Source organism: Portunus trituberculatus, chromosome 48 (assembly GCF_017591435.1).
Source record: "Portunus trituberculatus isolate SZX2019 chromosome 48, ASM1759143v1, whole genome shotgun sequence".
Lineage (NCBI taxonomy): Eukaryota > Metazoa > Arthropoda > Malacostraca > Decapoda > Portunidae > Portunus > Portunus trituberculatus.
Window position 1 is genome coordinate 350,925 of NC_059302.1, and position 15,401 is coordinate 366,325.

Consider the following 15,401-nt stretch of genomic DNA (forward strand, 5'->3'; position numbering starts at 1 on the left):
CATTCTACTGCATTTCCTTCCACTTCATTGTCTTATATGCTCGGCTAAGTGTGTGCCTTGCTACATGCAGATTATAACCCACCTCACAATTAACTGTAACCTGCTCTTGCCCGCCTCCTCACTTCCCGTCGATCAGAAACGAGCCACAAAGCTGTATAATTACTTTCCCTCATTCCTCATTTCCTCCTATTGCTACTACCACTCTCCCACACCCTCCTGCCTTCTATTCCTCCTTCCTTCATCCTTTTCCTCCTCAATTCCTCATCTTCTTCCTACTACTACTACAATAACAACAATCCACTCCTTCCCCTTCGATGCTAATTTCTTTTTCCTCCTCCTCCATTCCTCACTTCCTCCTCCTATTACTACAATCTAGGCTTCTAAGTCTGTGAAATACCTAGAAATTGGCGGGACACTCTGTAAATTGACGAAAATGTTGACGAAGGGACGCTGGGAGGCGGGAGAGAAGGTATCGTCTGCCCTGGTGGCGATGGTGGTGGCGGGCACTCTCAACGGGTCTGCACCTTATTTACTTAAGCACTATTTGAGGCATGCTGGGGGTTGTTTACCTATTCAATTGGCTAATTCAGGTTTTATTTTACGTTTGAGACTGGAAACAGCCACAAGTTTCGCTGCATATTGCTGTACAGGCAGGCACGGAGGGAGGGAGGGGAGTCCACCTCGGCCCGTATATTTACGTAACTTAACTTCATTTTGAAAATCACGAGAAGAAAGAAGACGCCCACAATAAAATGCACTACATTTTTTGACTCACCATATTTTTTAACTAGTGCACAAAATATAAAAAGTAAACCGAGCCCAGTAACAACAACGAAATATCCAAGGAACACTCGCTGTATCTTACGAACGGGGCCACAAAAACATTATAATGTCCAGACACAAAACGCAGCCACACTAGATTCTATTACATTTTATGAGTAAGAAAAATTATTACTTTACAAAGAAATAAAGAAAACACGAATTCGTCGTCGTATAAAGAAACTACATTTTAAGATTTAACCAGTAACGTACATTAAAATTGAAAACACGCATTGTTAAACTAGATCTTATTGAATATTGTTACTTGGTACGTGTTTTTCATATTTTCCTAGTCTTGAAATGAATACCAAAACATTCCTAGGCGTTCGGATAAAAAATCATTAAAATGTAGAAAAAATGACGAAACGGTTATTTCTTCGACAAACAAAACACAGCTGGTCTGAATTTTGTTATAGATTATAACTTGTCGAAGGTTTCTATTGATGAATTAAATATCAAAACAATGCCAACTCCGCTAATAAATAAGAAGCAAATGACGATGTTAGGCCGAAGTGTTTTTTTTTTTTACGTCGTCTGCTGGGCACCTCCCCGCCTCTTGTCTCCCTCTCACACTTCTCCTTTCTTCTCCGCCTCCTTCTCCTCCTCTTCCTCTCACACCTAGCGTCTAGAAAACACCCTTTAACACCCAAGAATCCCGGAAAATTGGGCTGAATATTGACTTGAGATTGTTACATTAGTAGGTGCGGACCCTGGCCTGCCTTGGCTCGGCTCGGCGGAGGTGCCACTGTCATGCAGCACCAAGGATATTCTGGTGTGTGTGTGTGTGTGTGTGTGGTGGTGGTGGTGGTGGTGGTGTGTGTGTGTGTGTGTGTGTGTGTGTGTGTGTGTGTGTGTGTGTAACCTTCCAGCGGCCTGGTACTACTGTATGTACGGACACTGCGCTGAGGAGTGTGAAGGGGCTGTCATGCTCTCTTACCAATGCGTGATGTGCTTATCCTGGCCACCACATCCAGAAAAAATGTATATTGTCAGGAATATGGGATGGTGGTGAACGAGAAGAAAACATTACCTAGTGATCTGTGGGGAGGCAGAGCACACTGTGCCGCTCACAACACACACCACTGCATTGTCGTACGGTAGTAACTGTTCCTGTGGTCGTGGCGCTGAAACGAACCGTCTAACGAGTCTTTACTAAACAAGTTTGATGAATTTCGCGTCGCTAACAAAAATACATGGGATACATACAAGCGCACGGTAATCCACGTAGCACAGGAACTAATTAACAAACTAACTAACTAACTAACTAATGCATCACCAACATGCTAATTATACAAGAGAACCTCACTGATGGATGAGTGAATGGGTGAGGTACCGATCATGACACCTATTCTCACTACCACTGCCTCTAGATTCCAGCTGTTCTTATCCTCGATTTACTCTCATTATTTGTTACTTTATAAACACGTGACGCCAAAGCATTACAAAAGAAGCAAAAATACAAGATTTAAGGAAAAAAATATGAACTGTGATAAATCTTTTCGTAATCTCTCTCTCTCTCTCTCTCTCTCTCTCTCTCTCTCTCTCTCTCTCTCTCTCTCTCTCTCTCTCTCTCTCTCTCTGTGATTCAGCAAAATATTTGTATGTATGACGTTATCGTTTAATTTAGTTGTCCTTGTTGTTGTTGTTGTTGTTGTTGTTGTTGTGACTAACGTTATAGCTGTTGTTACTACTACTCCTGCTATTACTAATATTATTTTTGCTATTATTATTATTGTTATTTGTAGTACAGTAGTAGTAGCAGCAGTAGTAGTAATAGTAGTAATAATAGCAGCAATAGCAACACGAATATAGGCAGTAGTGACAGTAGTAGTTGTAGTAGTAGTAATAGTAATAGTAGTGATGGTGATGGTGGTGGTTGTGGTAGTCATAGTGGTGGTGACATAAGAGAGTACAGTTATCCCAAATTGACCCAAACCTTAATATAGGAGAGAGAGAGAGAGAGAGAGAGAGAGAGAGAGAGAGAGAGAGAGAGAGAGAGAGAGAGAGAGAGAGACGAGGCGAAGGGAGGGATAAAGAGGACATTAACAAAAGAATTTTTTCTCTCTCTCTCTCTCTCTCTCTCTCTCTCTCTCTCTCTCTCTCTCTCTCTCGTGGTGAAAGTGAGAAGGAGTGAAGAGTACACACACACACACACACACACACACACACACACACACACACACACACATCATCTTCCTTCATCTTCCACCATCACTTTTATTTCCTTCATACTTTCTCTAATTTGTTTTCTCTCTCTCTCTCTCTCTCTCTCTCTCTCTCTCTCTCTCTCTCTCTCTCTCTCTCTCTCACATTTACTCCGGAGATGAAAATGCACTAAATCAAAGTGAAATAAGCATAAACTGATTGACATGGAGTGATAAATAGACCGTGAGAGAGAGAGAGAGAGAGAGAGAGAGAGAGAGAGAGAGAGAGAGAGAGAGAGAGAGAGAATATGTCTGTTTATATCTGTGTGTGTGTGTGTGTGTGTGTGTGTGTGTGTGTGTGTGTGTGTGTGAGATGCTGATGGCTGGTTGTGGTGGGCGGTGGCAACACATGATACGGCTGGCGTGGTCTCCTCTCGTCGTCCTCCACCTCAGAGTTAAGTTACCGGGCCTCTGTTTCATCTGAGCACGTCCAGATGATGTGGGGGGGATTGGCAAAGGCTGGTGGGCATCGTGGTCCTGCTGTGAGTGTGTGACCTGTATCCAGAAACAGTTTACTTTGTCATCAATGTTTTTTAAGGTTATAGAGTTGGTTAGCCGTGTCCTTAACCACTTCAATACTGGGACACATTTTTACTTGAAAATTTGTGTGCGATTAGGTAATTTTATTAACATTAGGAATGATCTACGGAGGTCAGAATATTAATGGCCAGAGTCGTCAATGCTTTAATCCTCCACATAAGTTTCTGAAGCTGTGTAGAATCAGAAAAGTAAGCAGAATGAATATGGAAACGCGTCATGTTACTCAAGGGGTTAAAAGTGTTTATCGTATTAATAGTAATGAAATTTCTTTAACTTGTCACAAAGAAAACATTAAAAAAACATCCTTGAAAGTTATATGTAGCTTCAATTAGAGCTTGAACAATCCACGGTATTTTGAAACGTTGTCCCTTTTGTGCCATCTTTTTTGTGTGGTTTACCGAAACGTGACAGCAGTAAGAAACGTTTTCCTTAGTCGTTATGCGGTCCTTTTGAAGTGGTGGCAAGGTCCTTTCTTTGAGCATCTTCTCTAACCATTTCATAGGGTTTTCTTTAACAGGGGTGATAATAAAGATTGATTTTGTAGGGTTTGCAGTCTTTTTGAGGATTATTTTCAAAGTTCTATCCGTAGCAGGGGGTAGATTTTCTCTGTTGTAGGGGTACTGGCAAGGTTTGCAGTCTTTATAGAGGTTGTTTCTAAGATTCTCTCTGTAACAGGGATAGTAACATGGTTTGCAGCCTTTATAAGGGTTGTTTTCAAGGCTTTATCTCTAGCAGGGGTGATGGCAGGGTTTGTAGTTTATGTAGGGGTTGTTTCTAAGATTCTCTCTACAACAGGGGTAGTGACATGGTTTGCAGCTTTTATAGGGATTGTTTTCAAGGCTTTCTCTGTTGCATGGGTAGTGGCGCGAGTCATAGTCTTACTAGGATATTTTCTGGGGCGTTTCTCTGTGTTTGTGGTCATGCTTGGGATAATTTCTAAGGTCATCCTCGGTGTTTTGTGTTGCAGAAGTTGGTAGCGGCGGTAGTCTTGATGTAGATGGTGTATAGAAGCCTCTGCGGGATTTTCCAAACACTCTAGTGGATGTGGTGAAGGTCGAGTAGCGATGTTACTTCTGTTTTCTTTGTCTTCGTTTCCCTTTATTCTTTCTTTTATCGTCTCCCTCTGAATCTCGTTTTTCTCTGACGCTTTCATTATAAATTCCGTTTATTTTCTTCATTTTTTGGGTTTATTTCCCTTTTTCTTGTTTATTTCTTTTCTTCGTGGTTATTATTCTCATCTTTCATTCACTGTACTCTTCTTTTCTTTTCCTTGCGTCTTTTTTTGAACTCGTTTTGATCTTAAATTCTTGTTCCTCTTCTCATTATCATTTCCTTTGATATTTTACCCCTCTTTGTTCCTCCTCCTCCTCCTCCTCCTCCTCCTTACTCTAATCCTAATTCAAATCCACGACCATCATAGGAGAGAGAAAAAAAATACATTATTGATCATCCCCTGAAGACGAACCTGGTGACACGACACTCATGGAAGAGGAGGAGGAGGAGGAGGAGGAGGACACGAACACTTGGAGAGAAGGGAAGGACGAAGACTAGAGAGGGAGCAAAGGGGGTAGTAGTAGTAGTAGTAGTAGTAGTAGTAGTAGTAGAAGTAGTGACAGTAGTGACGGTGGTGGTAGTAAAGTTTTTGTGTACTCTCGCGGAAATGGCCTCTCCCAAAAATCCGGATGTCCTGTGTTTATGTAGCGCTGTAAATAGAAACATCATTACGTGGAGACTGAGTGCGAAGCAAGGGAGTGAGTGGACATTAGGCCGAGGCTGAGTGTGGAAGTATATACACTGATAAAGAGAGAGGTAGGATAGGTGTCGAGTGTTGAGAAGAAGGATGGAGACAGAAATGAGAGAGAGAGAGAGAGAGAGAGAGAGAGAGAGAGAGAGAGAGAGAGAGAGAGAGAGCATAATGCATTGAAGGAGGGAAAGGAATAGGGTAGATACAAATGAAGGAGGAGGAGAGGCTAGAGATAGAATGAGGAGGAGAAAATAGAAAAGAAGAGAAACGTGATGTAAAGAAACCAGAAATAGAAAAAAAAACGAGAAGATGAAGTACAGGAGTAATGATAAAGGATGAATATAGAGAAAATTTTAAATGAAAGAAATATAATAATAAGAAGAAAGGATGTAAGAAAGAAGGATAAAATTAATGAAGTTCTAGAAAATGATAGACACCGGAGAGAAAGATGATGCAGAGGAACGATAAGGGAATAGGAAAATAAAGACAGAAAGATAAGGAAGGGCGTTGATGAATTTGCTTCGACTGTTGACTGAAATTAATGATGAGGCGAGAGGACAGAGGGGATAATTATGGTGGTGGTGGTGGTGGTGGTAGTGGTGGTGGTGGTGGTGGTGGTGGTGGTGGTGGTGGTGGTAGTGGTGGTGGTGGTGGTGGTGGTGGTGGTGGTGGTGGTAGTTGTGGTGGTGGTGGTGGTGGTGATAAGTCATTGTCGATGTTCAGTTTCAATAATTCTTCTGTCCTGTGTGCAAAACTTTGTGATGAAGTGTTGTTGAAATTGTACTTACTGTTTGTGATGAGGAAATGCACAGCGGATGTACCTTAGCAACATTTGCACCGCGACACACACACACACACACACACACACACACACACACACACACACACACACACACACACACACACACACACACCGCGTAGTGTAATGGTTAGCACGCTCGACTCACAATCGAGAGGCCCTGGTTCGAGTCCCAGTAAGCGGCGAGGCAAATGGGCAAGCCTCTTAATGTGTGGCCCTTGTTCACCTAGCAGTAAAATAGATACGGGATGGAACTCGAGGGGTTGTGGCCTCGCTTTCTTGGTGTGTGGAGTGTGTTGTGGTCTCAGACCTACCCGAAGATCGGTCTATAATCTCTGAGCTCGCTCCGTAATGGGGAAGACTGGCTGGGTGACCAGCAGACGACCGAGGTGAATTACAGAAAGAGAGAGAGAGAGAGAGAGAGAGAGAGAGAGAGAGAGAGAGAGAGAGAGAGAGAGAGAGAGACGAAAGAACGAGACCAAATATGTAGAACAAAACACAACGACCGAGAGAGAGAGAGAGAGAGAGAGAGAGAGAGAGAGAGAGAGAGGAGTACATTCTGGCACTGCCTCAGGGAACCATTGCATCTCCGGCACCCGTGGCACACCTCAGGCAACGCGTTCCTCGCAGGGAAGACCCTTTGGCGCCAGGTGGTCTTGTGTGTGTGTGTGTGTGTGTGTGTGTGCTCTCTCTCTCTCTCTCTCTCTCTCTCTCTCTCTAACCAAACTTGTCCTCGCCACCAGCAGGACCAGTTTTGACTCAGCATCACTACTCCCTCTCATTCCCTCCCTCCTTACCTCTCTCTCTCTCTCTCTCTCTCTCTCTCTCTCTCTCTCTCTCTCTCTCTCAGTAATTTCTCTTTCTTCCATCATTCTCTCCCATCATCTCTCCCTCTCTTCTTATCTCAATCTCTCTCTTGGTTCTCTTCGGTTTTCTTTCTCTTTTCCCCTCACTTGCACCTCTCTCTCCTGCCATTTATCGCTCCTTTATTTTGTTTCTCCTTCCTATCTCTCATCCCTTTATTCTCTTCCTTTGTTTTTTTCTTCCTAGCTCCCCCATTCGCTCCTCACTCTCGTCTACGCCCCCTTTCCTCCCTTCCCAATTTTTTTCCTATAAATATTCTGCGTTTTGCCCTCTTTCTTCTTCTCCTCCTCCTCCTCCTCCTCCTCCTCCTCCTCCTCCTCCTCCTCCTCCTCCTCCTCCACCCCCTCCTCTGTAACACACCTACTAACAACAATACTTTATTTGGTATGCCAATAAAACTTTGCTAATCACACATTTAAATTCTCAATAATAACAATGAAGAAAAGGAAAAAGAAGAAAAATAATAACGTAAAGGAGTGTAACAGAAAAATAGCGCATCGTAAGAGAAAGAAAAAAATGTAGAGAGGAGCAACATACATACATACATACATATATACGTACATATACACATAAATACGCCCTTTCTGCATTAAACTGAGGGTTAACGCAACACTAAAGATCAACAACACGCATCTTGAACGCCTTCCAACATATCGTGCGTCTCTCTCTCTCTCTCTCTCTCTCTCTCTCTCTCTCTCTCTCTCTCTCTCACCAAAAACATCGTCGAAAACGTCCATGTGCAAATAACTTCCTTCTTTAACTTCCTACCCACGTGTTTTTCTCCTCCTCCTCTTCCTCCTCCTCCTCCTCCTCCTCTTCCTCCTCTTCCTCCTCCTCCTCCTCCTCCTCCTCCTCCTCCTCCTCCTCCTCCTCCTCCTCCTCCTCCTCCTCCTCCTCCTCCTCTAAGAATAGCCACGCTGTGCCTCAGTTCGGTTAGACAGAGTGAAAGACGCAAACATTTACGTCTTAGGGAACTGACTTGCGTCCGCAGCGTCTTCTGAGGGCGGGACACACACACACACACACACACACACACACACACACACACGCTCTCTCTCTCTCTCTCTCTTTCTGTCTGTCTCTCCTCGAAGGCACAAGACAACAAGAAGAGAAAGTCCTGCGGTCTTAAAAAAATGTTGATCATATTGTTTAAATTGTTTGGCTTGAAATTGGTGCTACTGTTTTCTGTTGTATGCATGGTGGTGGTGGTGGTAGTAGTAATAGTAGTAGTAGTAGTAATAACAATAGTAGTAGTAGTAGTAGTAGTAGTAGTAGTAGTAGTAGTTGGATCTGTTGTTGTTGTTGTTATTGGTTTTGTACAGTGCTTGGAATGGGTATATACGTACTTCAATAATGTTCTGGTTGCTCTCTCTCTCTTTATCTCTCTCTCTTTATCTCTCTTTCTCTCTCTCTCTCTCTCTCTCTCTTTATCTCTCTTTCTCTCTCTCTCTCTCCCACCCCTTCGTGTATATTGTTCTCTGTATTTCATTTTACAATTAGAGATCGTATAGATATTGCCGACGTTTGTTTAACTCCTTCAGTAGAATGACTCGTTTCCATATTCGTTCTGCTTACTCTATGTGGTGATTTTGTACTGCTTCAAAAACTCATGTGGGGTATTAGAATAGTGAAGACTGTGGCCATTAATCTCTCGACTTCCATAGACTGTTCCTAATGTCAATGAAATGGTCTAATCGCACACAAATCTCAAGGTAAAAATGTATTCCAGTATTGAAGGGGTTAATATATTCGTGGTATGAAAGACTCATTGTTTCTTATAAATGACGCATCCTTTTTAATCTACACCACGTGTTTAAAGTAAAATGTTACGTATACTGTGTTATTTTGCGTATTTTCTTTTTCCGCATTATATATCCATTTGTTTCTCTTCAATAGTTACGTAGCTCATATTTCTTTACGAGTTCGTTTCACTTTTTTTTTTTTTTATCTACTTAGTGTGTTACATCGGCCTACATTGTGAAACGCTCTGCTACCTCATCACGAATGCTTCCTTTTGTCAACAGAAGTTATAAAGTCTCAAGACTTTTAATAACAGCAAAACCTTATCAACATACCGCTAGAACCGCAAAAAGAAGCACTATTAAAAACCTGTGTAATTTGAAATTGAACCTTTTAAAAGTCGTCATGTTGCGGTGCAAGGATGGTCCCTCACAAATCCGGCCCAACCAGTGAGTGTCGAAGCCGCAGAGAAGAGCTCCCCGTCACCCTCTCGCAGTCACCCCGCCCAGGCAGCCTCCGCTCCACAGGCTGTCCCAAAATCAGCTTCTTTGTCAGTGAGAGATTATTATTAAATTCTCTGGCCGCGGAAATTATGAAGGTGTGGCATGTAAACTGCGTCTTTATGAAGTGTGTGTGTGTGTGTGTGTGTGTGTGTGTGTGTGTGTGTGTGTGTGTGTGTGTGTGTGTGTGTGTGTGTGTGTGTGTGTGTGTGTGTGTGTGTGGTGTGTGTGTGTGTGTATGTGTATGTGTGTGTGTGTGCTATACTGACCTAAATGTGCAGGTTTAAAGATAGATAGATCGATAGATACATAGAGAGAGAGAGAGAGAGAGAGAGAGAGAGAGAGAGAGAGAGCGCATGCCAACTCAGTACCGGGAAGTGTTCAGTTTAGTTCCAAAAGGGATCTTAACTATACTCTTTGTCCCTTACTTCTCTCTCTCTCTCTCTCTCTCTCTCTCTCTCTCTCTCTCTCTCTCTCTCTCTCTCTCCCTTTATTGCTTTCCTCTCTCTCTCCACTTCCTTTCCTCATCCTCCTTCTCCCCATGTCCTTCTATCTCTTTCTTCTTCCCATACCTCTCCCTCTCTTCCTCCTCCTCCTCCTCCTCCTCCTCCTCCTCCTCCTCTTCCTCTTCCTCCTCCATAATTGGCTGCTTTTCAAACGTCAGTATACAAGTTCATTGTCACCTGTGTGTGTGTGTGTGTGTGTGTGTGTGTGTGTGTGTGTGTGTGTGTGTGTGTGTGTGTGACAAATGTGTTGCTTTCCATGTTTCTTTTCTGTATTTCATTTTTTTCTTCATTGTTTTTTATCTATCTCAAAGTTTTTTCGTTTTTCCTTTTCTCTTTTTTTTTCTCGTCTGTTTCACTATATTTTTTTTCTATCTTATATTTTTTATTTGATTTGTCATTGTATTTGTAATCTAGTTTCCATCATCGTGTCTTGGAATTTTACTTTCTGTTGTGATATTGTTCCTGTTCTTTTCTCTGTTCGTGTGCATCACTCAATGGATTTCCTTATGTATATCTATCCTTTTTTTTTTCCTTCGATGATGCCATTGCTGTTGCCACGAAAAAAAAAAAAAAACGGAAAGAAAGCGTATTTTTTCAGATCTTTTTCCCTTTATATTCATGTTCATTCACCAAACACCATTTTATTTCCCAGAACGACTTGGTGTTACATTATAATCCCCAAATAATCACCTACTTGACCCTTTGAGTACCATGGCGCGTTTTCATATTCATTCTGCTTACTATTTGGTGATTTTAAACAGCTTCAGAAACTTATGTGGGTGATTCGAATAATGACGATTCTGGCTATTAATCTTCTGACCTCCATAGACCCTTCCTAATGTAAATGAAATAGTCTAATCATACATAAATCTCAAGGTAAAAATGTGACCCAGTATTGAAGGAGTTGAGGTAGTAGATGTTTTACCATTGTGTGTGTGTGTGTGTGTGTGTGTGTGTGTGTGCACGAGAGCATGAAACACCATAGTGAGATTCTGAAGCCATTAGTGCGTGTTAGGAGAAAGTAGACCATAGTGTGTCTTTTTCTTTATATTGTGAATCCGGAAACACCTTATTGCACACAGCTACCGAGAGAGAGAGAGAGAGAGAGAGAGAGAGAGAGAGAGAGAGAGAGAGAGAGAGTTAGGTGTTGAATGGAGATGATAATGAACAAAGAAGAAGAGGGTCGGGTTGAGAAAGGTGTGGTTTAATTTATGTCATAACTTGTGGTCAATATTTACCATGTTAAAATACCTTGAGTTGCTATGTCACTCTAGGCATAAATAAGGGTAACAAGAAACCTGGCAAATAAGTGAATCTTCTTATATATTTTTTGTTGTCTTTGGCCAGCTTTCTCCCTCTTACATAAAAAAAAGAAAGGCAACTTCATCAGACAGGGGCCCGTCTGTTCTATGTCTGTTAAGAAAAATAGAAGAAAAATTGTTCGTGTTTTGGATGCATCGGTCGGTTTGTTCACATAAGAAAAAATAGTAAAAGGAAATCTCAGAATAAATTTTTGCGTCTCTCTCTCTCTCTCTCTCTCTCTCTCTCTCTCTCTCTCTCTCTCTCTCTCTCTCTCTCTCTCTCTCTCTCTCTCTCTCTCTGTGTGTGTGTGTGTGTGTGTGTGTGTGTGTGTGTGTGTGTGTGTGTGTGTGTGTGACGATAAGCCAGTATTTTTAGTATTGGGAATATACACGCCGATAAACCCAAGCTTCAGCCGAGGTCATAGAGAGAGAGAGAGAGAGAGAGAGAGAGAGAGAGAGAGAGAGAGAGAGAGAGAGAGAGAGAACGCATCAGGCTGAAGGAAACCTTTGTTTGCGTCATTCGTTTCCTGCGTAATTTCTATCATAATCATTATCATTATTATTATTATTATTATTATTATTATTATTATTATTATTATTATTATTATCATTACTATTTTTAGTAGTCGTAGTAGTAGTAGTAGTAATGATAATGATGATAAGGATGATAATAATGATAATAACAATAATGATGATAATAGCTTCGTATATTGATTCCTGAAAATAAAAAGCAAAGTTGTTCTGATTCTGATTTCATAAAAAAGGTAACCAAAAGGTTTCTTTACTAAATAAAACTTTCGTTAAATTGATACAAAACTTTCTTCATTAAAATCCCCCACCTTCCCCCCCAAAAAAAAAAGGAAGAAAAAAAAAAAAACATTCACAGGAATCACGAAACGATCCAACGTGGTTACTAAATCTCAGCCAAACGGAAAAGAAACGTATCCGTGATAATTTTTTTACAGTAGCCGCCTCAACTCAAAAAAGTGTAGAGGGCAACTCACACTGCTTACATTCTTACAACACTCTGTCACCATTCCTTCCTCTCCTTCTTTCTCTTCTTGTCCTTCCCTTCTCTTTCCTGTCTTTCTTTGTCGTCACATGTTCGGAGTAGAGGGGAGGGGAGGGGAGGTGAGCGGGGAGGGGGGAGCACGAGAGCTGAAGGGTAGGGCTCCAAGGGCATACTTATCTCTGATTGGCTCGTGCAGAAACGTCTTGGTGTCCTTCGCTGGTTTTGATTGGCCCGCGACCTCGCCTTGCTTTTTCGTGTACGATTTTGTAGGACAGGAACTTTGATAACGTAACTACTACTACTACTACTACTACTATTTCACCATTCCTACCATTGTCATTATTTTTACTCCAGCTAATCACTACCATGACGACGATGTTTTCACTCATACACTCAAAATTTATGATTAATTCTTACTGTTTTCCCTTACCATTTTTCTTTATTATTCTTCACTTCCTTACTATTTATACTAACATCTGAATTCCCACCTCGTGCTTATTTGCGTCGTAAAGAAAGGCACAGAGAGGAGGAAGAAAGAAATCATGAATATTACCTCAGTGCGCATCTGTCTGAGACTCGTGCCAAAAATAGGTTGCCAGGCAGAGGTTATTAGGTCTGTTTTGGCGGCCGCGTTTGCCTCTCCCGTGACGTCAGTTGTACGTCGATGGGGCGAGGCCGGGAAGGGCGGGTGGGAAACTGAATGACGGAGGTAGTGTAGGGAATGAAGGAAGGAAGGATAAGGTTGGGAAATACAGGATGGAAAAGAAAAGAGCAATATCAGTGAAAGTTTGTGTGGTGTAGAAAGGCATAAAGGCTAAAACTGAGGGGAAAAAAGGAGGGAAGGGAAAGGGGTTAAGGATTAGGGGAGATGAGGATAGGAATAAGGGGTGATACTGACGGGTAAAGAAGGGAAGGTAAAGGTTTAATGGTGAGGGGAGATGAGAATAGGAATAAGGGGTAAGACTGAGGGAAAAGGAAGAGAAAGTAAAAAGGAGACGGTGAGGGGAGATGAGGATAGAAATAAGGAAGGGGTAAGCCTGAAAGGAAAAGGAAGAGAAAGTAAAGAGTAGACGGTGAGGAGAGATGAGGATAGAATAAGGAAAGGGTAAGATTGAGGGGAAAGGAAGGGAAGGTAAAGGGAATAAAGGTGAGGGGAGGTGAACGTAAACAAAAAAACAGCTGGTGCGTCGTACTCTCCACCATAAGGACTCAAACCACGCCCAGATCACCAAGCGGTCACGCCCTCAACACTTCAAACATTGGCTACTGAACTGTACTCTTCAGACAACGTTGTGCTTCACTGCTGCTCGTCTTCACAGTCTACCTCTCCTCAACTAAAACACATGCTAGACTCTAAACTGTGTCTCTGATGTGACTCTGAGTTGGGTGACTTGTGGCCCGTATTCTGAAACGCTTTGCTCTCTCACCATCACGACTTTCCAAAGACTCCAGTTGAAGATACGCGTGTTTTTAAGTGTATTTTTATGGTTCTGGTGATAGATTGGCTAGCTGTCTCTGTGGTCTTGTGAAATTGTCGTAGTGAGAGAGGAAGGCGTTTCTGATTATGGGCTTTAATAACTTCCTCATCACCTAAAGTCTCGCGTGTCACCTCGTCCCTCGCTTGTCCCTTTGTAGTTGGTGGCGCTGCAAAACGTCCCCCGTCTCTGTGCCTCCGCCTCCGCCTACAACCACAGCACATTACAGACAATAGGAATGGGAACCGTATATACGTATATTACAAGTTGATTTCCTTACATATCATAATCAGTGTTGTTGAAGGCTCTAAGCAAGCTGATTCCACTAAATTAAGGTCTGTTGCTGTTCGTAATCTCTTGTACTAGTGAAGAATCTCAGTATAACCTAAATGCTGTCAAAATAATTCACCAGTTTTCTTTTCCTTTTCCTTGCATTTCTTATACCATGTTAGAGTCTTCCTGAAGGTACGAAAGAGAGGAGAAGCAGTTGTGTATTTTCCCGACAGATGGCTCCCGAGATGGCGAGGATCCAGCCAGCGGGGATTCCCTCAGCTTTGGGAAGGGAGTGTTGGGGTGCTCGTACAAAAAAGATGCCATTCAGCTGGTGCCAGTCGCTTGTAAACACGACAGGTGGCACTTCACTTTCTTCCTTCCCTCTTCTTCTCTCCCTCTCACTCTCGTTCCTCTCAGGCTCTTCTCACGTGGCCATGAAAGCGCTAATTATACAAGGCCCTTTAAGAGTCTCGGGAAATCCCTCTCATCATGTCTCTCTGTAAACCAAAAAATATTCAAGGGATGAAAACAAACTCAGGTATTCCCTTCCGCAATTAAACACTGAACCCGTTACTGTAGTGAGAACTGAGACTTACTGACGCAGGGGAGAGGAACTTGGTCCGTTGGTAGGAGAAGAGATGACAAGGAAATGTAAACAGTGCAAGAAGAATCGACACGTAAAGTGAACTGAGGGAGAAGAGGATATTGCTTGGAGACTATTGGAAAAGACGGAACGTGGAAATAGGAACCAACACTCGAACCCCCAACACACACACACGCACACACACACACACACACACACACACACACACACACACACACACACACACACACACACACACACACACTCAACAGGTAGATACTAGTGATCTGCGACGTTAGGGAGAGAAAGTTTGGCACGTGTTACATGGGTAGGCAGATACTTTTCTCTCAACCCCCGTACACCTCTTATCTCGTTGGCCTCTTGTTGTTGTTGTTGTTGTTGTTGTTGTTGTTGTTGTTGTTGTTGTTGTGGTGGTGGTGGTGGTTTTATCATATGACCACATAAGAAACTAGTAACTTTTGTATTACGTGGTTTGTTGGAAGTAATATGAGTATATATTCTCTCTCTCTCTCTCTCTCTCTCTCTCTCTCTCTCTCTCTCTCTCACAAAAAAAAATCACGAGTGTTCATTTTCTTCCCTCCTTTCGTTACTGAGATCCAAACCTGACGTGCATCTCCTTCTACAGGGTGGATGGCACTGGTTGGGCTGGTCTGCGGATGCGTGGTTCTGGGTGGACCATCAGCACGTCATGAGTGTCTGGGGTGTTGTATACGATGATGTGACAGGGAATGCCTTCTATCTTCTGGACACACCCATTGCCACGCTCGACCAAATCCAGGTGAGTGTTAGAACAAAAATAGGCAGGATTCAGTGAAAAAAGTGAGCGAGAATCGTATGCATTGAGTGACAGAGAAGAAGAGTGACTGGTATGAATGAGAGAAAAGTATCGAAACTGAGTAGAAATTGATGCGTAAGAGGAACGAAGGAATGAGGATCAGAAGGCATATGAAATGTATAGACCCTTATTCAAAAACACATTGCCCTCTAACCACGACTGTTTTCCAAGGCCACAGAGGTGAT

The 15,401-nt window shown here is 42.5% G+C and overlaps 1 protein-coding gene across 1 annotated transcript in view; it reads left to right on the plus strand.

The window, feature by feature from the left end:
- LOC123498920 overlaps positions 1–15,401 on the plus strand; it is a 34,262-nt gene that overhangs the window by 14,187 nt on the left and 4,674 nt on the right. Inside the window, exon 2 of the mRNA XM_045246468.1 lies at positions 15,007–15,159. Coding sequence (XP_045102403.1) covers positions 15,007–15,159 — 153 coding nt within the window. The remainder of the gene's footprint in view (positions 1–15,006; positions 15,160–15,401) is intronic.